Genomic DNA, 25,856 nt, shown 5'->3' with positions numbered 1-25,856 from the left:
AGAGCAGAGCGAAGCGCTTAATTCGACCCGGTTCAGGCCAGAGTCTTTTTCTCTGGGGCTTCCTCGTGCTCAGCTAGTCCCCCGGTCAATACGTGGGAATCCCTGGTACCTCTACGGTATCCTTGCACTCACCCAAGAGTCATGTCTTGGGCTGCTCGCCCGCCCTTCCTCCCCCAGCGGCATGCCGCAGGGCAGTGTGGGCCGGTGGGGGTGCGAAAAGAAATGCATTGTGGGGTCGCCTCCCGGTGGCGGCGGCGACGGCCCTGGCTGGATCCCGCGGCGGCGGCGGCGGCGGCAGCAGCCGGAGAACAACAAACCCCGGAGCCGGAGCCAGGGGAGGCTGGACGGGACGGGATGGGCGACAGCGGGCGGGGTGAGTGTCCTAGCGGACGGACCGGCGAACCAGTCACCGCGTTATCTGCGACCCCTCCCCCCGTCCCCTGGAGCTCTTTCCCTGGCGCTCCCGCCCCCTTGTTTGTAAACATGCGTCCCCTCCCTCCCGAGGGCCTTAGCGCCCTCCCCCACCGGGGCGGGGCGGGGGAGCTTCCGCCCTCCTAGCTTTGGCTGTTTGAGGCCCTACAATCCAGAGGTCCTGGGCATGGGATTTGAGTCCTCGAGTTTGGGGACTCTGGTCGTTTGAAGGCAGATTCTGCGTCCTAGGAAGGGTCCCTTCCACCTGTTTTCCTTGCACGCTCTGGCTACACGCTGGGAATGGAGGGGCTGTCAGTTCCACCCCACGTGCTGCCCCACCCACATAAGACATGTCTGGCTTGGGGTGACCAAACGGATTGCTTGGAATTGTCCCTCACTTGAACTATCCTGCCTTTTGTTAACCCCCTCCCTCACCACAATTAGGAGTTAAACCGTTGTTTGACAACAGGGTGTTTCTGGACTTGAGGATGGGTGGGGTGGGGTGGGTTGGGGTGGGGCGCGGCGGGGGATTAGAGAGAATTAAAGTCTCCAGTTGGATGATCTAAGACTCATTTTCTCTTTTTGTCTTTCTGTCTGTGTGTCTCTGTGCCTGTACGTACCCCTCCCTCAGACTCCCGAAGCCCAGACAGTTCCTCCCCGAATCCCCTTCCCCAGGGGGCCCCTCCCCCTTCTCCTCCTGGCCTACCCCTACCCCCTTCAGCAGCCCCAACCCTTGGAGGTTCCGGGGCCCCACCCCCACCCCCGATGCCACCCCCTCCACTGGGCTCCCCTTTCCCAGTCATCAGCTCTTCCATGGGGTCCCCTGGTCTGCCCCCTCCAGCTCCCCCAGGATTCTCCGGGCCTGTCAGCAGTCCCCAGGTGAGAGGTCGTGGCTCACTGACTGCCTCTCCACTTTCATTTCCTTGTTTTCCTTGTGACCCCAGATCCTTGTGTGAACTTCCCCATGGCCCACTGACCTTCCAGTCCTCTAATCCTGGCAGGCCTGTGGTCCTTGTGAGACCCCTTGCCCTTCCTGAGGTGACTGATCTTTCAGTGCATGCTTCCTTCCCAGCCCTATAAAACAACCCGATATTCTGATGTCCCTTTCATCTATCGGTTATTTTTCTGCCCTTTTTATCCCATCTGCCGTCCTGAGATATATGCCCTTCGGGGCCCCTGTGTTGCACAATTTCAAGGAGAACTGTATGTCTAATTTTTGGGGGGTTGTGCTCCAAGGGTGGCCCTTCACATAGACTGCAATGTAAATAATGTCCTCTGTGATGTGCAATGCAGGGCCCTGCCTAGGTGGTAGGGGATGATTTCCATGACCTCTGAGAGATTCTCCTTCCCAGTGAGTCTCCCTGTGACTTCCCTATTTCCCCCATCCCAGATTAACTCAACAGTGTCGCTCCCTGGGGGTGGGTCTGGCCCCCCTGAAGATGTGAAGCCACCAGTCTTAGGGGTCCGGGGCCTGCACTGTCCACCCCCTCCAGGTGGCCCTGGGGCTGGTAAACGGCTATGTGCAATCTGCGGGGACCGAAGCTCAGGTATGGGGCTCAGAGATCATCGGCAAGGAAGAAAGAGAGTATCTGACATTTACCATCACCTGTGGGATTCCCAGGGGCTCATGGGGTTGCATTGGAGCAAGTGGATGGGAGGAAGCGTGGTGATGACTAAGGGACCTGAAGCTCAGATGTGGGATGGGCGATGGTCAGGGGGAAGAGGGGGCTGGTATAGGGTTTTTGAACAGTAAGGAGAGTGGGACTGGGTCATCCCTCATATCCTGGTTCCCCATCTGTGTGGATGGATTTAAACTAAGTTTGCTGGGAGGGAAGTTGGCAAGGGACTTGATTGTGAGGGGTCTACATGCGGCCTTGCTGTTGCTGTTCCCATCTCCTTCAAGGCAAACACTACGGGGTTTACAGCTGTGAGGGCTGCAAAGGCTTCTTCAAGCGTACCATCCGTAAGGACCTGACCTACTCGTGCCGGGACAACAAGGACTGCACAGTGGACAAGCGCCAGCGAAACCGCTGTCAGTACTGCCGTTATCAGAAGTGCCTGGCCACTGGCATGAAGAGGGAGGGTAAGGGCCTGCGTCAGCCGGGCTTCCTTGGCTACCCTATGGGAGAGGAGGGAGGAGGTGGAGGGAAGACTGCAGGAAACTGCAGACTTGTACCTCTCAGGACTGGACTGTTCTCCCTCCTCCTCCAGAGGGCGATATTTGATTTCTCTCTTCCCTCCTCATCAGCTCTTGTCTCTCGAATTCTGCTCTGTTCTCTTGAGTTTCCTTTTTTTTTTTTTTTTTAATTTTTTTTTTTTCAACGTTTATTTATTTTTGGGACAGAGAGAGACAGAGCATGAACGGGGGAGGGGCAGAGAGAGGGAGACACAGAATCGGAAACAGGCTCCAGGCTCCGAGCCATCAGCCCAGAGCCTGACGCGGGGCTCGAACTCCCGGACCGCGAGATCGTGACCTGGCTGAAGTTGGACGCTTAACCGACTGCGCCACCCAGGCGCCCCATTGAGTTTCCTTTTTTTAATGGGGCTGCTTCTCTGTGTCCGGCACCCATGACCCCTCCCATCTGGTGCTAGGGTAGGATAACTATTCCTTACCCATGATGAGTTTCTCTGTCTCCCCTTCACTAACCTGAATAGTTCCTCCTCTTTTGACCAGTGCTTGTGTGCCTGTGATTTACCTCTCCCTCTCTCTCTGTCTCCCTGTTATCTGTGATTCCTCCTCCAAAGTCTGGGACTCTACTCTTTGAAGCTGCAGACTTTACTGAAGACCTCAGGGCTGCCTCCCCTTCTCTTTCTCTTATCTTCTTAAGTCTAATTCTGGAATTTTCAGACACTTTAAGGTATCTTGGTCCTATGCCTCATTTTAGAGAAGATGAGCCCGAGGCCTGGTTTTTCTGGGGTCATGCAACGAAAGAGGGGGCAGGGCTGCAATCAGAACCCACAAGTTTGAAGACCCGGGCCAGTGATCCTTTCACTGTGACTTTGTTGAATCGGAAGAGCACCAGATTTGCAGCCAGGCACACTTGGATTTAGATGGACGACTTGCTCTATGTTATGAGAACTTGGACAAGCTAACTTCTCCAAGCCCTAAAATTTTCATCTTTAATAACAAAGAAAAGAGATCCTGGAATTTTCATCATAATTGAGTGAATGTTGAAATGTATTTGGCCCATTTCTTAGACCCTAGGTTTAAATGTTAGTTTTCTTCCTAATTCCTTTATCCTGCCTTCCTCTTCTCCTTCTTGGCTTATTTATATGCTCTTTTATAGCCCCTGCTTCCAGACTCCCTAGTCTACCATTTCTAGTGACTTCTCTAATTTCTATAAATATCTCCTAAGGGCCTTGAGAACCCTGATAAGGCCCTAAAGACATTTCAGAACCCTTCACGGCTGACTGTTGACTTTCTACTTTTTCTTCTCCTCCCCTCCCCTCACCCCAGCGGTACAGGAGGAACGTCAGCGGGGGAAGGACAAGGACGGGGATGGGGAGGGGGCTGGGGGAGCCCCCGAGGAGATGCCTGTGGACAGGATCCTGGAGGCAGAGCTTGCCGTGGAGCAGAAGAGTGACCAGGGCGTTGAGGGTCCTGGGGGAACCGGGGGTAGCGGCAGCAGCGTGAGTGATGGGGTCAATCCACTCTCTCTCCTGATGGGGGATGGGGGACGGGAGTCTAGGTTGGTTCTATTTCCCTCTCCCCTCCCTTTACCCTCCATCCCCCTTAACACTGCCTGGGACTGGAAGTGCTGCCAAACAAGGTCTCTCAAACATCTGAGGTGGGTGTGATAGCTTTCTCTGTCCCCATCCCAAAACAACCCAGTGGTAGAACCATGGGCTAGTCCTAAATAAATAATTGTTTTCACGAATGCCAGAAGAGAAGCCTGACTAATGGGGATTGGTTCAGATGGGTTTGAAGGGAGACTCTAGATAAGGAGGTGGTGTCAGAAACCTCTTACAAGGGGGGGGACTTCCAGTGTACCTCCAGACCTTCCGTAACTCTTACCTCCCCATCCCCTGCAGCCAAATGACCCTGTGACTAACATCTGTCAGGCAGCTGACAAACAGCTATTCACGCTTGTTGAGTGGGCGAAGAGGATCCCACATTTTTCTTCCTTGCCTCTGGATGACCAGGTCATATTGCTACGGGCAGGTCAGTGACCTTGGATCCCCTTTACCTCTTGATATTTGATCCCTGTTTGACCTCTGACCTTCAGTGACCCCAGTGCATACTTACATACCAAGGGAGCCAAGTTCATTGATTTCCTCACTTCTTCTCTTCCCCTGATATGCTTTGAATCCCATGGTCTGAGCTCTGGCTCCTGACCCTTGCCGCCCCCCACGCAGGCTGGAACGAGCTCCTCATTGCTTCCTTCTCCCACCGATCCATTGATGTCCGAGATGGCATCCTCCTCGCCACAGGTCTTCATGTGCACCGCAACTCAGCCCATTCTGCAGGCGTGGGAGCCATCTTTGATCGGTCAGTGGCCTTCGGCTAGGCTGGCCTGTAGGTAGAGGGGGTGGGGCTTTAGGCTGGTCCGTGTCCAAGGCTGGCTGAGCTGTGACCTTTGAGTGACCTGCAGGTCCCTCTCCAGGGTGCTGACAGAGCTAGTGTCCAAAATGCGTGACATGAGGATGGACAAGACAGAGCTTGGCTGCCTGAGGGCAATCATTCTGTTCAATCCAGGTAAGAGGAGGATTACCCCTGTTTCTCAAGACCAAGGCAACCTTGGAGCCTCCTCTTCTCCGGAGACTCCTAAGTTACCCAGCTATCCCCCTCAATCTGGAACTCTCCCAGCTGACCAAGAAAAACCCACATGCACTGATACGTTCCCCTTTGGCCCCATTCCACAACTTAGCCAGGCACCTGTTAAAGGGCCAGTAGGTGGGGCCCAAAAGGGACATCGTGTGGGCCACATCTCCACATTTGTCCTGATTTGATTTGTCTTCTTCCTCCTCTCTTCCCTGCCATCCCAGATGCCAAGGGTCTCTCCAACCCCAGTGAGGTGGAGGTTCTGAGGGAGAAAGTGTACGCATCACTGGAGACCTACTGCAAACAGAAGTACCCTGAGCAGCAGGGACGGTGAGAAGGAGCTGTGGGGGTGTGGGGTTGTGGGGTGCCATGAAGTTGTGTTCAGGGCCCGTGTGGTTCCAGCTGTCTTCTCCCACCTCTGCTTCAGGTTTGCCAAGCTGCTGCTACGTCTTCCTGCCCTCAGGTCCATCGGCCTTAAGTGTCTAGAACATCTGTTTTTCTTCAAGCTCATTGGAGACACCCCCATTGACACCTTCCTCATGGAGATGCTTGAGGCTCCCCACCAGCTGGCCTGAGCCCAGACCTACACGTGGTGCTCCTCACACTTGAGGAGTACACATCTGAGAGGGACTCCAGCCTTGGGGGCACGGTGGGGAGGGGCCGTGTCCTAGAATCTTGGTGGGGTGAGGAGTACGGGGCAGAGTTGAGACCTCCAAGGGGATCCATAAACCCTCCAAGAGGTTTGCTTGATATCCCAAGTCAGAGGGGACCCCAGATCCTTGTGAGGGCTGGACCTCATCCTTCAGTGACCTTGAGTCTCTGAATTTGTCTTGGGTCTGTCATGATTTGGGGTGATTTCTTACCCCCTGCCTGGAACGATCTCTCCTTCCCCCAGCACAAAGCACTGGCCTTGCTCACAGGACCTTGCTTCCTTCTCATCTTGCCTCACTTAGCTACCCATGTGAAGAGAGAAAATGGGAACTCTCCCGGAGATGGATACTGGGGGGCAGGCCCCCCAAACTGATGGACATGGGAGTAGCACTCTGACAGGCTTTCCTCCAGGCCTTGACAGCCTTGACAGTAGCCCAGCAGGTGGGGGCTACTCTGGAAGAGGGAGGAGCCCTGTCACTGTCTCCTGTTCAGAGCCCCCCTCACACTTCACCTCTTGCTGCAGTCAGACTGAATAAAAAGGTGGTGGTGGTTAAGGGGTGGGTGAAGATGTAGGAACCGATCTGCTATTTTTAATTTCCTCTGAGGATAGAGACTTGCAGTTAGACTCAAAGAAGTACTGTACTTTCCCAGGTTGACTAAGAAATGCCAGTGGTGGAGGTGGTGTTTGGGAAAGGCAGGGCCCTGAGATGGTCTGTCCCTGGGGCCCTTCAAGCACTGGCCTTCCCTATCCCCTCCCCCATCTCTTGTCTAACTTGGGGAAGGGGCCTGGGATGTGATGGCAGGGTGGTTTGGTGAGTAGTCTTCAGGCCCTTCCTTTCACAGCCTTCCCCCAGACCTGGGCACAGTGTAGACTGGGGACACAGGACCCTGGCCTGAGAATTGAGGGGGGGATGGTCAGCCTGCAGAGATAGGGTGCTGGGGCTGCATGATTTTTGCCTCGCAGCCCTTCTCTCTGGGTTTCCTTTCCCTTCTCTTTCACTCACACATAAAATAGCTTTCAAATTAAAATCGCTGTTTTCTGGACTGAGGTGACTGTGTTGGGGGGGCGGGCAGCACTGCGTTGGCCGCGTGTGTGTGGGGGGGGCATCCGGTCGGGAGCTCCGGACGAGCTCCCTTGACGCCGCCGCCGAGGTTCCCCGGGGCCTGAGAGGCGGGCACAGGGTGGGGGACACAAGGCGCGCTTTGTCGGGGAGGGGGGAGAGGGTGTGCCAGGCTGGGGGCGGGGCCGGCCGGAGGAGGAAGAGGGGGGCAGCTGATTCTCAAAGGCGCCTTGTTCGCTTGCGCCCTCCTAGCGCCAGCGGGCGGCGGCGCCTCGGCTCGCTCCTGTCTTCTCCGGCCGCGCCACGGGCTCCGGGCAGACCCGGCGCCGTGCCCGTCCGTGGGGGCGCACTGGGCGTTGAGCGCGGCGGCCTCCTCAGGCGTTGCCCGCCCGGAGGCGGCCTCTCGTCCCTGAGTGACCCTGTTTCCCCGGACTCTTCCAACTAGCGTCGACGGCCCCCTGAGTCCCTTGCCACCTGGGCTCCCGGACTCCCTGACCTCGTCCCCCCATTTTCATCTCCTTGGACCTGATTATCCTGTGTGTGTCGGGCTGTACAGTCTCTGGCTCTCTCCGCCCCCAAACTAAGTCCCTCTGCCTCCCCTCTAACCACCTGCCCCCCCCCCCCCCCCCCCCCCCCCCCCCGAGCCGTCGGGTTGCAGGTCTCCAGTCGCTATCTATAGCCTTGTCTATAAATACCCCCACCCCAGGCCGGCTCTGTAATTACACTGGGCGGGGCGAGGGGAAGTAATTATGGAGACCTGTTGGGGGGAGGTAGAGACCCCCAGGCCCGCCTCTCTCCTCCCACAGTGCCCTAAATCCCGCCCAGGACTGCTGAAAAGGGGCTCTGGGCCCTTAACGGGGAGGGAATTGAGGTGGGGGCTTTGACTGGACGTCTGAGTCCTAGAAAAGGAAGGGGCAGAGGAAGAGATATTGGGGTTCCCGAAAAAGGAATCGGGGGTATAGGCCATTCAGCCTCTGCAAGGAGCAAGGGTCAGCGAACGAGGGCTGCTGTCTCCCACCGCCCCCCCCCCCCCAACCAGGTGGAGATCGAGGGTGGGGTTTCCCCTCGGTGGCTGTGGGCGGGCGGTTGGAGGCGGGGGCTGGGCCGGGGGCGGGGGCGGGGTGGGGGCTGTGGGCCGCCGGGGTGGCCGGGGACACACAGGAGCGGCGGCCACTGAGGAAGGAGCAGCGCCAGAGCCCCGACGAGGCTGGGCCGCTGAGAGCTGTTGCTACCCGACAGCCTCTGACCTCCGCAGGACCCGGGCGTCCGAGGCTCAAAGCCTGCTCGCTCTCTCCTGTCAGCCTTGGGGGGCGTTCAGCGCCTCCGGCCGCCCGTAGGTCCTTGGGACCGGGCGTTCGGGTCGCCAGCCATGGAGCGGTGCAGCCGCTGTCATCGCCTCCTCCTGCTGGTACCGCTGGTGCTGGGGCTGAGCGCCGTCCCTGCCTGGGCAGGTAAGAGGAATCCGACGCCTGGGTTCTTGGAGTCAGGCTGCAGCTCTGAGTACCCCCCTGGGTAGGAGATAGCTGATGCCCGAGGCAGAGCTTCTAAGTTCAAAAAGGGGATTTAGGGGGCTAAGGGTCCAGACTCGAGGGCAGGTCACTCGGTTCCCTTGGAACAAAGATAGGGATCTCTTTGCCTCCTTGGAGTAACTGGGAGAGGGCAGGTAAAGCTGAAAGGTGGAGGCTCACCTAAAGAGGGGACTGGATGCTGAGGTACTCTGGGAGAGCCAACGCTGGCCAAAGCTGGTGCAGTCCAGCCAATGCTGGGGTGGCCAGGTAGATGCCAGTGTTGATGGGTGAGGACGGTGTGTATATCTTCCGGGCTTTCTATCTATATGTCTGGGGTGAGGGGCGAGCATCTGTGGGTCAGAGCAGAGCCTAGTGAGGAGAGAAAGAAGGGATGCCTGGACTGTTTGTCCCACTGGCTTCCCCGACAGGATCCCCTTCCCCCTCCCTGTGCCCTCGATGCTGCCACGCGGCTGGCTCTGGGGAGCACTGGGGCTGGCTGCCAACAGGACGGCCGCTGGACAGGCTGGGATCAGGTGTCTGAGGCGAGAGCCAACTCTTTGCATTCCTGCCCCACCCCTCCCCCTCTGGCCAGCGGGGCTCCCCTGGGACCCTGGTGTCCACAACCCCAATCTTTTCCTTCTTTTTCCCAGGATCCAGAAGTCCTGGCACCTAGGAAAGGGATTTGATGTCAGACAGGAGGGGGCTGGGAGCACCTGGGTCCTAAGCAGGCAGGAGCCAGCCTCCCACTCATAGAAACACTAGAGGATAATTTGCATGTAACTCCACCATTCATTTCTTCTCCGATGTGGAAAGAAAATGGTCAGAATAGCAGCATAAAGGATTTAGATTAGATTACAGAAGGAAAAACTTTCAAGATGTGAGGAGGATGAGGCTGAGGGACTGGAAATTGAAGTGTGTGATGTTTCTGGACTCTTGGAATCTTTCTTAAGGAGGAAAGGAACCCTCTAGCATGGAGGCAGGGGATGGCTGAGATGCCTGTCTCTTGTTTTGGGGCTGAGGGGCTAGAGATGGGACTCTGTAGGTAGATAGGCTAGTGTGGACTTCATTAGAGTAAAAAATGGGGCACTTGGGGGCCAAAGGTAGAATGGTGGGGGTGATGGGGCTACTAGTGGGGAGCGTGTGGGGCAGACTGAGGCTGGAGTCAGTGGGGCACGTATGTGGCCTGAGGTGGGCAGATGGGTGGGCAGACCTGTGGGTAGACCGTCTATAGGATGGAACTGTACTCCTGTGGGGTTTGGTGAAAGGCGGGGGCCTCTGAGGTCTCCTTGGCCTGGGGTCTCTGTGAGTCTCTGTCTCTCTGTCTCACTCACCCTTCCTTTCTCAAAGCGGCCCTTGTGTGTTGGTGTTTGCGGAGCTGCCACACTCAGGGGCCAGGCTAGGGCGGGGGGTGGGGGGTGGGGATGTTGGTGAAGGGGAGGGCACGGCCGTGGTTTCCCCGTGCCTGGATTCAAAGGGCCTTTTCTCTGCCTGTCCGCCCCACCTCACCCACCCCACCCAGCTCTCCTCTCCTGATCACTCTGGCCCCTGCCCTGCCCCATGCTTCTGTGAAAATTTTGCTGGACTTTTTTTTGGAATTTTTCCAATCTGGAGCTGATGGCGTGAGGAGTGCGAGGGAGAGGTGACCTTTGTCTTCCCGGGAGTGTGAGCCTTGGGAAGCTGAATTCAAGGTGGATAGGGCTGATGGCCTGGGTCTTGAATCTTTGGATCCAAGAGGTGGGGGTGGTGGGGCAGGGTTGAAGTTCCAGGTGTGGGGAGCTTGCCCGGGTTTTGGGCAAGGACTCTGATGGGATCCACAGATGTGTGGCTCAGGGCCCTGGACCTGCTCCGGCTCCTCGTGGCAGCTTCAGCTCCCACCCCCGCCCCCCCAGCCCATCTCCCAGCCAGGGGTATAGACTCCTGGGGTGGCTCTTTCTGCTCTCTCCTTCCTCAGCGTGGTCCTCCCCACCTCCCCAAACATGGAACTGAAGCAGCCTGAAGCCCCGTTCCCTTAGATCTGCCTCTCTGCTCCCTGCCTGGTGGCCCCCCTGCACCTCCTGTGCCCAGGATGATCGATTGCCCAGATGTTGTTTGTGCTGGAGATATGGGAAAGAGGCCAGAGACCCAGGGACCAAGAGATACAGAAAGGGAGTGAGAGAGGGAGAAAGACAGGGAGACACAAAGATCAACAGATGTGGAGACAGGGAGAGTAAGACGGAGAGAGAGAAGGGGAGATGGTGGAGAGTAGAGAGAGATTCATAGTCTGAAAGACAAAGATCAGAGGAGACCGAGTGAGACACACTGAGAGGGAGAGGGGCAGGGGTCACATGGAGCTAAATACAGGGCCAGTGCTGCCCTTTCCCAGGTGACTCTGATTTCCCGTCCATTTAAGGGGCATTCAGAGACAAGTAAGGAAGAGGTGACCTTTCTTTTCAGGGAGTTTGAGCCCCAAGAAGCTGAGTTCTAGATCCCAAATACCCCCATATCTTGGCCGTCCTGAGGGTGTGTCCTTTCTCCTGATCCTTATGGACTTTCCCAGGTGCACCCTCTGTGGATGTGCTCCGGGCCCTGAGGTTCCCCTCCCTTCCTGATGGTGTCCGGAGGGCGAGAGGCATCTGTCCAGCTGATGTGGCCTACCGAGTGTCCCGACCTGCCCAGCTCAGTGCACCCACCCGCCAGCTCTTCCCAGGTATGGGTGACATGGTGAACTAGTGAGAGCTGGGGTAGGTCATGGGGTGGGGTCTGGAATCAGACACCAGAAGGGAAGGGTTTTCTGGCTCTTTGTGCCTCTCATTCCACCTGGTTATGTCTCTCCCGGGTACCAGGAGGTTTTCCCAAAGATTTCTCATTGCTGACTGCTGTCCGGACCCGCCCTGGCCTCCAGGCTCCCCTCCTGACTCTCTATAGTGCCCAGGGTGTCCAACAGCTGGGCCTGGAGCTTGGCCGACCCTTCCGCTTCCTGTATGAGGACCAGACTGGAAGGCCACGACCCCCCGCTCAGCCAGTCTTCCGAGGCCTCAGCCTAGCAGATGGCAAGTAAGTCAGTTTGCTCCTCTGGTCTGCCTGGACTACACCTTCAGGAGCTCCCCTCTGGCCACTGCCCCAGAACCCCTACTCCTTAAACTAGGAAACCTGCCAACGTTTTTGGCCACATGTCACCAACCTAGCGACACTTCAAGCCCCGGTTTTGGGCTTCAGCTACTTCAAGCCCAGATTTTGGGCTTTAGAGTTTAAATCCTTGCCTGTGCCTTAGGCAAGTTACTTAACTGTTTTAAGTGTCAGTTTCTATGGGCTGTAAAATAGGGATGAGAATCATGAGAATCAAATGAGAAAAGTAGTGCCTGGTGCATTGTAAACACTCAACAAATGGTAGCTGTTATGATGCTACTATGATTACTGTCACTGGCTCCAACCTTTCCATCAATTGCTCCCCAGCCCTGTTGACTCCCTGCCCCCCGTCCGTCAGTCACTTGAACCGCTCCCTCCATGACCAGGTGGCACCGTGTGGCAGTGGCTGTGAAGGGCCAGTCTGTCACCCTCATAGTTGACTGCAAGAAGCGAGTCACCCGGCCTCTCCCCCGAAGTGCTCGTCCGCTGTTGGACACCCATGGAGTGATTATCTTTGGTGCCCGTATCCTGGATGAAGAAGTGTTTGAGGTAACAAACAGAGAACAGAGAACAGAGAACAGAGGTATTTCTGGTCTCATATCTTGTGTCTGTTCCCCTTCTGGGACCAGTACTCCATCTTCTTATGCTCTGACCCTTCATTTGACCTCTTATGAGTTTGTATTTCTATATCCTATCCTCAGGGCTGATTTTCTATGTAGCAGAAATAGGTGCCCATGTGTATGGCAGGACAGATGTCTCCATCAGTCTTCATCAGTCCGCCTATCCATTCATCTCTTTAACTAATATCTCTATCTGCACCCACCCATTCATTTACTCATGTATTTCCCACCCATTCATTTATGTGCTCACACACTAATCAAGCATTCAGGTTTGTATCCACACGCTTGCCCATCTTCCTCTGCCCTGCCACTTTCTTCTTCACTCATCCATCAATCTATCCATCTTGAACCCATCCATTAGTTCCCTCATTCATCCACCCACCCAGCCCATCTACCCATGCATATGAGGATGCATGTATTCATTCATCCACTCATTCACCCACCTATATCCTCACCCAACCACTCTCCATCCAACCATTCATTCATTCACATGTTCCCTTCCATCCACCTACCTACCTACCATTCTGTTTTCTCTATTTCTCACCTCCATTTATCTACCCACCAATTCTTTCATTCATTCATTCGCTCATTCACTATCCACCAACCCTCCAGCCAGTGGTGCATTTGAGCCCCCATCCATCCATCCATCCATCCATCCATCCATCCATCCATCCTCTCACCTAGCCAATCAATATTCTCTGAATACCTGCTGTCCCAGTTTCAGGGGGAATACAGAAGAGTAATATAAGGTCTCTATTATTCTTAGCAGCTCCTGGCTCCTCTTTGAAGATGAGACAACAACCCCAAACTACAATATAAGGCAGCCTTGTGCTAAGTACCATGTGTGGGCACAAGTAAATGCCATTGGAATTCAAAAATGGCTTCCCTCTCCCCCATTTCTAGAGGTTCTGAGAATTATCATCATCACTGCCATTGGCAGGTCAAAGCAACTAAGGTTGGGCCATTGTTTCCAGGGCCTTTGTGAAAAAGTTGATGCATTACCATAGGGGCAGGAGGTAGGCAAACAGTGTTGGACTTAGAGTTGGAATGTTTGAATTCTAGTCTTGAGTCTACCATTGAAAGTGACCTTGGGGGCAGTCATTGTCCCTTTGAGCTTTTCTGAATGGAATATATCAGACAATAGGCATAAATATCCTTATCCTACTGACTTTCCCAGTTGTTGTGAAGGTCCAATGGGATTATGGATGAGAAGGTCTTTTGAAAACTGAAAAGGCTGACAACGATCTTCTCCCATTATGTTGTTTTACATAGGATTGGCTCTTACCTTGTGTCCCAAACTCTACCTTCTGTTTCTCTCTGAGGCCCTCTCTGCCTCCCTCCATTGGTGTTTCTTCCTTGTGTCTTTGCAGGGTGACATCCAGGAGCTTGTCATTGTCCCAGGGGTGCAAGCTGCCTACGAATCCTGTGAACAGAAGGAGCTGGAGTGTGAGGGAGCTTGGAGGGAGAGACCTCAGAAACAACACTCTCACAGGGCCCAGAGATCTCCAAAGCAGCAGCCACCAAGACTTCATAGGCCACAAAATCAGGAACCCCAGCGACAGGTGAGAGAACTGGGTGAACCCCAAACCACAGTATACCCCAGGGAGGGAAGATACCCATACACCTCCCCAGGGCAATTCCCCCAATGTTCCAGAGCTCCCCATACTATTTTGGGCTCCCATCCTCCCCTCCACTAGGGCTGCTCCCTAACCATACCTCCCTATTCTCATCACTCCCTCCTCCCAGTCCTCATTCATAAACCTTTTTATTTTCAATTAAAAATAAAAAGTGTCATTATGAAGAATTCATGGCTGGGAGCTGTGTCCCCTGCTCATGTCTCCTTTCCTCTGCCAGTCTTTCTGGGACTGTGTCCTTGGGTTTCCCATCCCTTCCTTGAATTAAGAGATTGGGGGACAGTGTGTATGTGTGTGTGTGGGAAGATCTGGGGACAGAGGATGGCAGATGGGAGAGCATGGAAGGGGAGAGACAGAACGAGTGAGAATGAAGCTGTTATGGTAAGACCTAGGAAGAGAAATGGGAAGGAGCAGGAGATAGAGAAAATCCCAGAGGAGGGCTGGGTCTATGGAATTCTGTGTAGGAGCCCAGTCTCTGGCCCCCTGCACAGGGAGATGCAGAGTAAGGGGCTGTGGGGGAGGGGAGGGAAAGGAATTCTGGATTGGGTAGGGTCCAGATGGTTAGGGGTGAGATATGATCTGGGGTCAGTGGTCTGAAGTTTAGATGGTCAATCTCTTAATCATGTCTCTGCTTCTGTCCCACATGTGGGATCCACCCCCCCTTCCCACCTCTCCCCATCTTCTCCTGACCCCCTGACCTCTCCTTTCATCCTCAACTCCTACCCTTTTTCCAAACTCCCACACTGTCTCATTTCCCTCTCCTCACTCTTGCACCTCTACCTCTTCCTACTATTCCCACTGCCCCTTCCCGAACCCCAGCCCACTGAGTCTTTCTTCTATGACTACGAGACCCCCTATTACGATGAGATGACTACAGGGACGACCCCTGATTATCAGGTAAACTTGAGGGACCCCATCAGTTCTCCCCTTCCTCCTGCCACCCCTTGCAAACATCTCCTATGACACCTTCCACCCCTCTTAACATATGGGAAGAGACATTATATGTTTAGATTATAGGAGTTTCCTCACTGCCCCCTCCCATGTCTCTCTGCTGCAGAGGCCACCGAGCCCCAACCGCAGGGCGCTCCCTTCCCCCAGGGGGAGTCGGACCCCTCCCAGAAAGCCTACCCCACCTGCCAAGAGGTCAGCAGCCCGGCAGGCGCCCCCCTCACCAGGCCGGAGGCCCTCTCGAATTGGAGGTTCTGGCCAAGCACGGGGCCAGCCTCCCCCCTTCCGACGCCCAGCTCGGCGGGCAGCTCCCCCCACTGCCCGGGCCCCCCCCAGGACCAGAGGAAGCGGTTACCGGCAGGTAGAGCTGGGGCATCCAGATCTGTGCCCCCAAACCTCTATGACCTCGGAGATTCACTCTCCCCAAACTGTCCCCCCTCCGAAGGGGCTGCAAGATCTGAGATAACCCCCACCCCCCAGCACAGACAGACATTGCACACGGGGTGAGGGGGTGGGGGGACAAGGTGCTGCTTTGCCTCCTTTCCCACTAACCTTTCTCTTTCCTTTCCCACCCCATGCTACTCTTCCCCTTCCCCTTGGGGTTAGGATCCCACCCCAAGTGGAGAGGAAGGAACCCTGGAACCAAGCCCTTTGCCACCCCATGAGGAGGTAACTTCATCCCCAACCCTAACCCCCGCTGGGGGCAGTGGGCATCTGTGACCCACCCCCCTTGCCCCATGTCATCTTGGTGAATCAGCCATTCCTCTGGCCGGAGGGTTCTTTGTCACGTCCATTTGTGGCCTTCCAGTCACTCCAGACCTATTGGTCTGCTTGTCTTTCTAAGTATAGCCATTTTTCTTCAGTGTCCATGTCTCCTTCCATTCTTTGATTCTGGAGTAACCTCTCCATGTTGATGTCAAAAAGTTTTATTTTCTGTATTGTATTTCTCTTCCCAGGAGTCACTTTCTGTCCAGTGCTGTCACATTTTCTCTTGTCTCAGTTTTTCCATCCATTTCTTTGTTCTCTGGAATCCTTTGTCTACCATTGTCTCTATGGACTGTTTACTCTGTGTCCAGCCCTCCGGCCATCCTTCTTTCTTCTTGTAATTTATCATTTCTTCCCACCAGGCCCATTTTTGGGGCATCCCTCCTCATTTTGGGTCTTTGATGGCCATCCCCTTTCTATGCAACCACTTCCCTTGCTCTTCTTGGGGGAAAAACTCCAGTCCCAGTTACCCTCAGAATCCTTTAAGGCTAGAAGTTGCCACACCCTCGGGTCCAGGGAAAACCTCCTCTCAGCCCTAATGCCCCCATCTACCCCTCTCCCTCCCCATCCCCGGGAAGGAGCAGACAGATCTCCAGGTCCCCTCCACAGCCGACAGGTTCCTGACAGAGGACTATGGGGAGGGTGGCACAGACCCCCCAGCAGGGCCCTACGATTACACATATGGCTATGGGGACGATTATCGTGAGGAGACGGAGCTTGGCCCTGCCCTGTCTGCGGAGACAGCCCACTCAGGAGCCGTAAGTGAAAGGAGCTCCTCTTCCATTCTTGACCTCCAGTGGTAGCTCTAAGAATCGCTTCCTGTTGTTTTTGATTCTTGTCTGTTGGCTGCAAGCTACTTCCCATTGATGATTTGCCATTTTCTGTTCATATAAGTTGTATATGTTGCTTGAAAGGATTACTTTCTGCTTTCTCTTGCCAAATACCTTGCCTTGTGACTCCTCATGGATTCCTCTTCCCAGGGAAATTGGTATTTTCTTTCTTTTTTAATCCTATGGCCACCTCCTGTCTTTCTTGGCCACTTTCTGTCTTAATAAAGCTGTATTTCAGAAAGCTTTTGGTCACTAAACCCCTACTTTGTGTCCGTTTTCAGTCTGTCTCCATCATTTCTTCTTGGTAAAAACAATTTCTTATCCGTGTTGCTGCCAAATGATCTAACTTCCTGTGTCATATTTTCTAACCTACAGCCACTTCCTGTCTGCCCTTTCCTGTCTTCTCTGGCCATGGCATCCATCTTGGTGACTGTGAAAATTTGTACTGAAAGGGACTTATTTATATTTTGCTTCTAGTTTTTCATGCTGTCTTCATTAGCTTTCCTTTGCTAATAAGCCACTTCCTGTGTGTCTCAGGTCATCCAAATCCAAAAAGTTTCCATTGTGGGCCTAGATATTTGTCATGGCTACCTCCTGTGTGTTCTAGCCTCAATGTTTGTATTTTCTGGAAGAATCACATTTCATTGTCATAATCCCCTTTCCAGGAGTCACTTTTTATCTGTTTTGTGAACTTCTTCTTTCTCTTGGTCATGGTAGCCATGTTGTTGTTGAAGGTCCACTTCCTGGATCCTCTTTTCTTAGCTGTTTCCTGTCTGTCCAACCACTTCCTGTTTGTCGAGTTCATTTTCTAGCCATCTTGGCCATGTTTAATTTTTCTTGGCCCTGGCATCATTCTTGTTTCCAAGTGTTTGTCCCTTTGAAATGTCTCCCTTAATTGTTTCCCAGGTCTTTGACCACTCCCTCTCAGTTGGGATATTTCCTGTCTACTCCATTCATCTTTTGCTTGCCTTGCAATTAGAGCTGCCTCCTCTACACTGCTGCCTCATCCCACACTTCCCTTCTCTAATATTGCCACTCTGAACCCTCTGCTGCCTTTCCCTTTTGCTGCTTTTTGGAAATTTGGGGTTGATCTGGGATATGGGAAAGTTCAGAAGTTGGTCATTGCTGTTTGGCAGGATGGAGGTGGAGGGGTACATTCTGAAGATCTTTGCTGGGAGAGTTGGGGGTGTTGGGGAATGATTTCCATTCTTCCCATCCTTATCTTGGTTTTGGCCTTAGTGTTGGGAGTGGACATCTGAGAAGTGTAGAAAAGCAAGAACTGGTGGGCTTGGAGTATATATGAGGGCCAGAGGAAGGGTGTAGTGTCCCTGCTGGGAGAAGAACGGGGCCAGGGGAGTCTGCTCTGGGGCTTGAGCAACAGTCCAAGAGCTGTATTTTTCCAAAAAAAACCAGTTATGAGGTCTGAGTTTGGCATATCAGGGGGGCCTGATCTCCAAATCTATTTAGAGTATGGATGTTTAATCCCTGGAGAGTTTTGAACTTTGTGAACCCCTTGAAATTCTAAGAAAAATTCTGTGCACAAAGGCGTACACCTTTTCTTTTCTGGAAAAGACTTCATGGATTATATCTGATTCTCATATGGATCCATGCCCTCCCTCCAAACCCTGATAAAATCAATCCACAATCTTAGAGAGATTCTTATTTGGTGGATTGGGGTAAGGGTAAGGATGTTGATGTTTTCTTAAAGTTCTAAGTATTCCTGGGGTCAGAGAGAGTTTGGGAGAGGTTGGGGAGTTTGGAATCCCAGAAAGGGTTGGGGTGAAAACCTTCCTGAAAGAGGTCCTAAGGGAGATGAGGAAGTGTATTTGCTAAGGTGGGGCTGGGAATTGGGAGGTGGAGGGCCCTGAGGTCTCCTTGGAAGGCTTGGGAGGTCTGGGAAGAGGGAGTCTTAGGAGAGGGCTGGGAGATTTTGGGGGTAGGGTTAGGGAGGTGTCCAGAGGATCTGGGAATGAAAGAAAGTAGGAGTTAGGATGGGGGTAGTATTGGTGTCCTGGCTGCTCACCGGTCCCACTGGGGGTTACATGTGTGTCTTCTTCAGGCTGCCCGTGGACCCCGGGGGCTGAAGGGAGAGAAGGGGGAACCTGCGGTGCTGGAACCTGTAAGTTGGTCTGTTGATCACTGAGCTGAAGGCAGAGGGAAGAAGAAAAAGAGGTGGGTTGCTAGCCCTGTAGCCTCTGACTTTCAACCTTTGGCTCTACAGGGTATGCTGGTGGAGGGGCCTCCTGGCCCAGAAGGCCCTGCGGTGAGTCTAGCTGGGACCTTTAGCCTCCATTCTTTTCTCAGAGACCCTACTTACACAATCATCTTTGCCTTCCCCACATATGACCAGGCTTCCTTCTTGGAACTCTGGAGAATCCTTCCAAAGCTTCCCAGATCCTCAAATCTCTTTTATAGAGACCACTCTTCAGCCACATACCCCTCTTCTATGTGAATGCCCACACCTGACCCACTCCTCATTTGTTCCTCAGGGGTTGATTGGTCCCCCTGGCATCCAGGGCAACCCAGGCCCAGTTGGAGACCCTGGCGAGAGGGTAAGGGAGCAGCGTGTGTGCGCATGCACACGTGTGTGTGTGTGTGTGTGTGTGTGTGTGTGTGTGTGTGTGTTATGAGGGAAGGGCTGCAGAGGAGCCTCTAGAACCCAATGGGGGCACCATGCTCAATAACTCCTCATTAGCGGATTGATTAATGAACAAAGGGCTGGTGTGCTCTCCAACACCCAGAAAGGAGGACAGGCTCTGGATGGGGAGGGGAGTAATCTGGTGTCTCACTCTCATTTTTCTCTGTGGGAGTGGGAGGGTTCAGGAAAGATCTAGAAAAGTCTACATTTATCCTGTAGACGGATTCACAATGATGCCAGGACCCTAACATTCCCCAACTATCACCTATCCTCATTTTCTCCCCACTCCAGGGCCCCCCTGGCCGAGCAGGGCTCCCTGGATCAGATGGGGCCCCTGGACCTCCTGGCACATCGCTCATGCTCCCAGTGAGTTGTCTTCTGGGCTTTGGAATGGGGAAGGTAGGGGAATCATGTTCTGTCACCAAGAACCAGAAGACCAGGAGAACAAAGGAGGATTCTCTAAAGACCATCAACTCAAAGAGATTGATCTTTGAGGTGGATGGACTAGATCTCATTAGATGACCTGGAACCAAACATGGATCATCTAGAACTGGGCAGAAAATCCTATATTTCAGGAAGTCTAGAACTTCTAAAAACTCTAGGAGAATTTTCCCAGAGAAAGAAGCCAGAGAGTAGGGGAGGAAGATGCGAGTAGTTTCTGAAAATCTCTATGTGATTATCTGGAAAACTTCTGTGGGAGACAGTGGAGGAAGGCATGGGGTGGGGCTGTCCCTGAACCTGGGAGATGGGGCAGAAATTCTGGATGAAGCCTCTGGTTGGGAGAGTCACATGGGTTTCCTGGAAGAGAACCTACACCTTCCTCTCTCTCTGCCCCTCAGTTCCGGTTTGGCAGTGGTGGGGGTGACAAGGGCCCTGTGGTAGCAGCCCAGGAGGCTCAGGCCCAGGCGATTCTGCAGCAAGCACGGGTAAATAAGACTGGAGGGGCATGGAGGGCAAATGAAGACTTTGGGAGGGATTGGAAGGGTAGGTTGGAGTAACTGTGGAGGAGGGTAAGGTCTGGGTTGGTTTGAGGCTGAGAGTAAGGTTTGGGGGAATACAAGGAGTGGAAGTGCAAATTTGGAAGGTGGAAGGTGTACTGGGGTTGGGAGTTTCCAGCTACCTCTTCCTCAGCTCTGCTGTGTCCCCTGCTTCCCTAGCTGGCGCTCCGAGGACCCCCTGGCCCCATGGGATACACAGGCCGCCCTGGACCCTTGGTGAGTGAGTGAGGTATTGGGGTACGGAGTTCTTTGTGTGTGTGGGGGGAAGTAGGGATAGTTCTAGAAAGGGACCGTGTTGAAAGTTATTTTGCTTATTTTGGGGAGGGCTTTGAAGTCACTGTTGGGTGTATCATTTAACATAGCCACCTCTCTTCTCTGTCACAGGGACAGCCTGGGAGCCCTGGCCTGAAAGGAGAATCTGGAGACCTAGGACCTCAGGTGACAAGCCCCACCCATTTGATCCCCTATCCAGGGCCTCCCTTTCTGTCTATGCCCTTTAACCCTGCCCCTGACTCTCCCTCACCAGGGCCCCAGAGGACCTCAAGGCCTCACAGGCCCTCCTGGCAAGGCTGGGCGAAGGGTGAGTGGGGGTGTGGTGGGTGTGGGTGGGAGAGAGGGCACACACAAAGTGTGAAGGAATGTGCCTCTGTTTGCTCTGACACTTCCTTTGCACCCCAGGGCCGAGCAGGTGCTGATGGAGCTCGAGGGATGCCTGGAGAACCAGGAGTGAAGGTAACAAGTATGGGTCCCTCTCTGATGTCTGTGGCTTCTAGCACTATCTAAGCTCTGGGGATTACTGAATTCCCCAGGTTTCCCCATGAAGCGACACTCAGGACAAAGTAGGGATGGATAGGGTGGGTAAAGGGCTGGGACCTCACTTGGGCTGCCCTCTTCCCCTAGGGTGACCGAGGTTTTGATGGACTCCCAGGGCTACCTGGGGAGAAGGGACATAGGGTGAGTATATTGGGGGTAGTGCATTGTGACAAGGGGTAGACCTTCCATGGAGGGGTGGGGAGGTAGGGATCTCAAGGCAAGAGGAGGAGGCTGAGGGTCCCAGGAGGAACTCAATGGGTGAAACTGATTGGTTAATTAAAGAGGGTCAGTATCTGCCTGAATTGGGGGTTCTGAGGCCCCTCTTATCTCTTCCCCCATTTTCCAGGGTGATACTGGTGCCCAGGGCCTTCCTGGCCCCCCTGGTGAGGATGGAGAGCGGGTAAGTATTGTGGCTAGGGCAGGGGTCAGTATGGGAGAAGTGGGGAAGGTGAGGCTGCTTCATCATGTCTTCCTCCTCCAGGGAGACGATGGGGAGATTGGGCCTCGGGGACTGCCTGGAGAATCAGTGAGTGTCTAGGGGTTTGGGTGAGGGGGGTCTCTGGGGATGTCAGGGGAGCGGCATGGGCATGAAGGAGACACCTTACCTCTCGCCCACACATGCCATATCTTCCCCTCACCTGATTGCAGGGACCTCGAGGTCTCCTTGGCCCCAAAGGCCCACCTGGTATTCCTGGACCCCCGGTATGTGACTATCCCTGACTTCTGACCCTGACCTCACCCCCTGACCTTTCCAACTCTCCAACCTTTCTAGCTGCCTCTTCCTCCCACACTTCTGGTTCCCTATCCCTTCCCCCCCAGCCCCCAGCTCTGCTCCAGCCTTTACTCCCAGGTGCTCTTACAGGGCCGTACGGTGCACTGTACTAAAGGCTCTGAGGGTAGCTTAAAAAAATTCTGAAGAAAAACAAAACCCCACAAACCCACAGACCCATAGACCTATGCCCTGTGGACCTGGGCTGGCTATGTTTGCTTAGGTTTGGGATGAATTGGAGGTCTGACCGATGTCAGGCTGCCCCGTCCCACCCTCTGGAATGACCGGGCCTCTCAGAAACCACAGGTCCTTCCAGGGCCCTGGCCCCATCTTCCAGCCTGCTCACGCCCCTCTCATGTTTCAGGGAGTCCGAGGCATGGATGGTCCCCATGGTCCCAAAGGGAGCTTGGTGAGTAATGGGCACAGAGACACCACCTGGCCCTGAGCCAAGGTCCTGTTTCCATTTTGACTCCCTGTTTGGTTCTGGTTCTTGCCCTCTTGCTGCCCCTGCTGTGACTCAGCTCTTGGCCCTAAGTTTGTTGTCACCATCTTCTTTTGACCCTTGCCTGGTTGCTTGTTTCTAGGGACCCCAGGGAGAGCCAGGACCTCCTGGACAACAGGGCACTCCTGGAACCCAGGTGAGTTGTCGTGTCCAACCCCTCCCCATCTTTAGCAACTTCCCCTGGGCTTCCACAGTGGTTCAGACCCTGGATGGAAATTAAAGGTCTCAAGCCTTCACCACTAATGCTCTGAATGGGGATGCTGGCTATAGGAGAGAGTAGTCCACCCCTGTGGGGCTCCTGTGACTCCTCTCTCTCTCTGTATAGGGTCTCCCTGGGCCCCAGGGTGCCATTGGCCCTCATGGAGAGAAGGTAAGTGACTAAGTGATTTGGGGGACAGGAGATACACCGGGGGAGGTGTAGGGAGAGCCTTAAATGTGTGGCTGGGGCTTCAGCCATGGTGTGACCTGATCCCACTGGTGACCCTGAGCCTCCTTGTCTTCCTGCAGGGTCCCCGAGGGAAACCAGGGCTCCCTGGCATGCCTGGCTCAGATGGACCTCCGGTGAGTGGGTCCCTACCTCTTAATCCAAATTCCACATGACCCTCCACCCCAGTGAATGACCTCCAAGTGCCTTTGGTGACTATCTACATAGTGTGTTCCTTACACCAGGAGGTCACTGGTGGTGCCTGCCCATGGTCACTAGGCTTCATTAGGGTCACAAGGGAAAGCTGGGCTAAAGAAGTGAAGGAAAGGGTGCAGGGAAGGTAACAGTGGCCAGATGTCACATTCTCCTTCCTTTACCTGCAGGGTCACCCTGGGAAGGAAGGTCCCCCTGGAACCAAAGGAAACCAGGTGAGATGGTCCATGCCTGCTTTCATCCCTGGAGGAGTTTCTACCCAGACTCTGGGGCCTCAAAATCCTTGGAATTTCCTTGGCTTATCATTCACGTGTGGCTGAAGTATTCTTGGTCCCATGCTTGTATCCCTATCCAGATTCCAATGTTGTCTCTTCCATTTCTTCTACCCCCCAAGGCCTCCATAAGTCACACCCTGAGACCCCTTTACAGGTATCTCTCTTTCTTCTTCCAGGGTCCATCTGGACCTCAGGGTCCTCTAGGATATCCGGGACCTCGAGGTGTCAAGGTAATGGACAACCAGGCTGGGAAATAAAGCACTATGGTTGGGGGAGGCAGCTGGGATCTCAGGAGCTCAATCCTTCCCAACCTCCATCCCTGATCTCCCTGTCTCTATCTCCCTTCTAATTCTAGGGTGTGGATGGAATTCGTGGTCTGAAGGGCCATAAGGGTGAAAAGGTGAGCAGCGTGCCTCCAGCTTCCCAGCACCTCCCTCCATTCTGCCCAGCACCACCCCTTTGGTCCAGCTCTTCCCCTGCTTCCTGTCCTCCAGCCTGCCCTGTGCTGCTTTCCAGCTCTGAAATCCACCCTTACACCCATATTTTCTAAAATGCTCCATTTTACCTCCTGACCACCCCCCCCACCTTCCACATCATCGCTAATGAGTTCTCACCCCCATTTTTCTCAGGGCGAGGATGGCTTTCCCGGGTTCAAAGGGGACATGGGTGTGAAAGGTGACAGGGTGAGTAGAAGCCCACACACTGGCCCCCCAGTCCTAAGTCCTGATCCTCCTCCATTTTGGAGCCCCCAATCACTAGCCTATTTCCTGAAACCACACAGTCCCCATCCAGTGGTCTTTTCCCCTTAAAGCCTGCCCCACCGCAGAATGACAACCCTACAGCTGAGTCCCACCAGCCCGAAGATCACAGCACTCTCCCTTTCCCTGTCCTGCAGTAGCTCTGGGACCCTACTCAGCCTCACCGAGGCCTACCTCTCCTCTTGGAGCCCAGCCCATACCCCCAGTCCCTGACACTTGCCTCTTCAACCCTCTTACCCAGGGAGAGGTTGGAGTTCCTGGTTCCAGGGGAGAAGATGGTCCTGAGGGACCAAAGGGACGTACTGGACCCACTGGAGACCCTGGCCCCCCTGGGCTCATGGGCGAGAAGGTGACCAGGGATGAGGGAGTCTGTGCCTACATGCTCTAGGGACATGGAGGGGATGAAGGCCTGGGCACTAGGATCAAGATCGACTTTAGGGTGCCAATAGTTGGAGTCAGTTAGTCATTTGAAGACCATTAATTATTCACCTCTCTGTAGAAGGCTCCTCCTGGCCACTGACAGTTAGGGGTGGGGGTGAGGATGTATAAGAAGTTAAGGAAGAGTTCCTGTCATGAGAATTTACATGACATAGAGGTGAGGACAAGGCATGAGGCTGGCATAAGGTATATGGGTGCAAGGCAGAGTGAAAATGTGTCTGGACTCAGAGCAGGAGAAATTCCAAGAAGGGAGAGTCAAAGAGGAGGTGAGCCAGACCTGCAGAGCTAACTCCAGCAAGCCCTCACTCACCGAGTGCCAACACCCCACCTGCTTGTCCTATCAGTCCTGCAAGGCAGGCTCCACTACAGCCCTGTGTTGCGGAGAGCTTTCAATGAGGCACCAAGAGGTTAAGATGCTTGTTAGTCACACAGCCAGTGAGGGGCATAGCCTGGGTTTGAACCCAGGCAGTCAGTCTGTAGAATCCCTGCTCCCAGCCTCTGCTTCACAGTTGTCCAGACAAGGTGGGCCCTGAAGCATCAGGAGGAAGGGGTGCATGTCAGGGGGATTAGGGGTGATGCAGAGCATGGGTGGGGGCAGAGGCGTTCCTGAGTGTGGTGTGTGCGGGCCTGCAGGGGGACTGGTCTTGATGGAGTAGAAGTGTGCACTGGGCAAAGGGAGCTGAGGTTGAAGGGTAGGCAGGGGCTAGATCACAGTCCTGAGGAACTTGATGGAACTGCAGATTTAAAGACACAGAAGGGGTGAGATCCCACCACCAGAGTTGGGGAAAATCTACTCTCAGGAAGGAGAGATTACAAAAGCCAGGCAGCCTGTGGAACAGGAGATGAGGGGTCAGGGGCTGGAGGTTTGCTGGGGAGCCTTGCCGGGTAGGGGCTGGCTCCTGTCTCTGGGGCTTGGGGTCTCTTGGGGGCAGGGATGGAGTGGTATCTGTGGCTCCTCTTGCTCCTGACTGCTCCCTATCTCTCCACAGGGCAAGCTGGGTGTTCCTGGTCTGCCTGGCTACCCTGGACGCCAGGGTCCCAAGGTGATATGATGCCCCTTTTGTGACCTTCCTCTTCCCTTCTCTGACCCCTGATTCCAGGAAGCACAGACTGACAGAGCAGTGGGGGACCCTAGAGTGAATTTAGTCCACCCCCATTCCACAGATGGGGGAACAGAGGGCCAGAGAGCAGCAGGGGTTTACCCAAGGACACCTAGTTATTGGCAGAGCATAGTCCTCCCTTCCTGCTGCCTCTGTCACCAGTTCTGACCCCCTATTGACTCTTCTAGGTCCTCCCTTTTTATGACTTTTCAATTTTCTCCTTCTCTACCCTCACCAGGGCTCCCTGGGATTTCCTGGTTTTCCTGGCGCCAGTGGAGAGAAGGGAGCCCGGGTAAGCTGGGGGAAGGGAGAAGGTGTAGAGGGCAGAGCTGCTCTGTTGGGGGAGTCATGCCCTGGGTGATGTGGTGTCTCTGCTTCCTTCCTACCAGGGCCTGTCAGGGAAATCAGGGCCTCGGGGAGAGCGGGGCCCCACGGTGAGTGCAGGGGGGCAGACATGTGGCTCAAGATCCAAAGAGGTGCTTTGGGATTCTTCTGACAACTCCCCTCCCCTCTCTCTAGGGTCCACGGGGTCAGCGGGGACCCCGAGGTGCCACGGGGAAGTCTGGAGCTAAGGTTAGTGGTCTTGGCAGGGCTCCATCCACCATCTGGCCCTTAGCCCAGCTCCCCGTTGAC

General features: G+C 54.4%; 2 protein-coding genes across 4 annotated transcripts in view; both read left to right on the top strand.

Moving 5' to 3' along the window:
* Nucleotides 1–25: 25 nt before the first annotated feature.
* Nucleotides 26–6,868, top strand: RXRB (retinoid X receptor beta). Of its 3 annotated transcripts, none has more exons than XM_030315219.1 (10): nt 26–373; nt 1,043–1,290; nt 1,802–1,958; nt 2,315–2,494; nt 3,869–4,041; nt 4,444–4,573; nt 4,768–4,900; nt 5,004–5,107; nt 5,398–5,503; nt 5,601–6,868. In XM_030315219.1, exons 1-10 carry the CDS (start codon nt 142–144, stop codon nt 5,746–5,748), a joined length of 1,611 nt encoding a protein of 536 aa, XP_030171079.1. In that variant the 5' UTR covers nt 26–141; the 3' UTR covers nt 5,749–6,868. The 3 variants fall into 3 exon arrangements, with proteins under 3 accessions (XP_030171079.1, XP_030171078.1, XP_030171077.1); XM_030315218.1 differs by having other exon boundaries at nt 1,043–1,449; XM_030315217.1 differs by having other exon boundaries at nt 45–373; nt 5,016–5,107.
* A 1,386-nt stretch (nt 6,869–8,254) lies between these two features.
* COL11A2 (collagen type XI alpha 2 chain) overlaps nt 8,255–25,856 on the top strand; it is a 28,638-nt gene continuing 11,036 nt past the window's right edge. The window contains exons 1-34 of the mRNA XM_030315216.1: nt 8,255–8,336; nt 10,930–11,079; nt 11,216–11,426; nt 11,885–12,047; nt 13,489–13,680; nt 14,572–14,649; nt 15,307–15,369; nt 16,044–16,223; nt 18,355–18,414; nt 18,517–18,558; nt 18,785–18,847; nt 19,225–19,299; nt 19,773–19,859; nt 20,091–20,147; nt 20,316–20,369; nt 20,458–20,511; nt 20,610–20,663; nt 20,832–20,885; nt 21,091–21,144; nt 21,226–21,270; nt 21,393–21,446; nt 21,878–21,922; nt 22,098–22,151; nt 22,341–22,385; nt 22,523–22,576; nt 22,823–22,867; nt 23,104–23,157; nt 23,283–23,327; nt 23,557–23,610; nt 23,927–24,034; nt 25,113–25,166; nt 25,462–25,515; nt 25,613–25,657; nt 25,743–25,796. Of these exons, the coding sequence (XP_030171076.1) occupies nt 8,255–8,336; nt 10,930–11,079; nt 11,216–11,426; nt 11,885–12,047; nt 13,489–13,680; nt 14,572–14,649; nt 15,307–15,369; nt 16,044–16,223; nt 18,355–18,414; nt 18,517–18,558; nt 18,785–18,847; nt 19,225–19,299; nt 19,773–19,859; nt 20,091–20,147; nt 20,316–20,369; nt 20,458–20,511; nt 20,610–20,663; nt 20,832–20,885; nt 21,091–21,144; nt 21,226–21,270; nt 21,393–21,446; nt 21,878–21,922; nt 22,098–22,151; nt 22,341–22,385; nt 22,523–22,576; nt 22,823–22,867; nt 23,104–23,157; nt 23,283–23,327; nt 23,557–23,610; nt 23,927–24,034; nt 25,113–25,166; nt 25,462–25,515; nt 25,613–25,657; nt 25,743–25,796 (2,583 nt within the window). The remainder of the gene's footprint in view (nt 8,337–10,929; nt 11,080–11,215; nt 11,427–11,884; nt 12,048–13,488; nt 13,681–14,571; nt 14,650–15,306; nt 15,370–16,043; nt 16,224–18,354; nt 18,415–18,516; nt 18,559–18,784; nt 18,848–19,224; nt 19,300–19,772; nt 19,860–20,090; nt 20,148–20,315; nt 20,370–20,457; nt 20,512–20,609; nt 20,664–20,831; nt 20,886–21,090; nt 21,145–21,225; nt 21,271–21,392; nt 21,447–21,877; nt 21,923–22,097; nt 22,152–22,340; nt 22,386–22,522; nt 22,577–22,822; nt 22,868–23,103; nt 23,158–23,282; nt 23,328–23,556; nt 23,611–23,926; nt 24,035–25,112; nt 25,167–25,461; nt 25,516–25,612; nt 25,658–25,742; nt 25,797–25,856) is intronic.

The sequence above is a fragment of the Lynx canadensis genome, chromosome B2, assembly GCF_007474595.2.
Source record: "Lynx canadensis isolate LIC74 chromosome B2, mLynCan4.pri.v2, whole genome shotgun sequence".
In the NCBI taxonomy this organism is placed as follows: Eukaryota; Metazoa; Chordata; class Mammalia; order Carnivora; family Felidae; genus Lynx; species Lynx canadensis.
This window is presented reverse-complemented; position numbering and strand designations above follow the sequence as displayed.

Excerpts from the sequence above, each read along its gene's own strand:
- RXRB (XM_030315218.1), top strand. The coding sequence starts at position 142 with ATGTCTTGGGCTGCTCGCCCGCCCTTCCTCCCCCAGCGGCATGCCGCA. Across the intron at positions 4,574-4,767 it reads GGTCATATTGCTACGGGCAG|GCTGGAACGAGCTCCTCATT; the intron begins GTCAGTGACCTT and ends CCCCCCACGCAG. Across the intron at positions 5,108-5,397 it reads AATCATTCTGTTCAATCCAG|ATGCCAAGGGTCTCTCCAAC; the intron begins GTAAGAGGAGGA and ends CTGCCATCCCAG.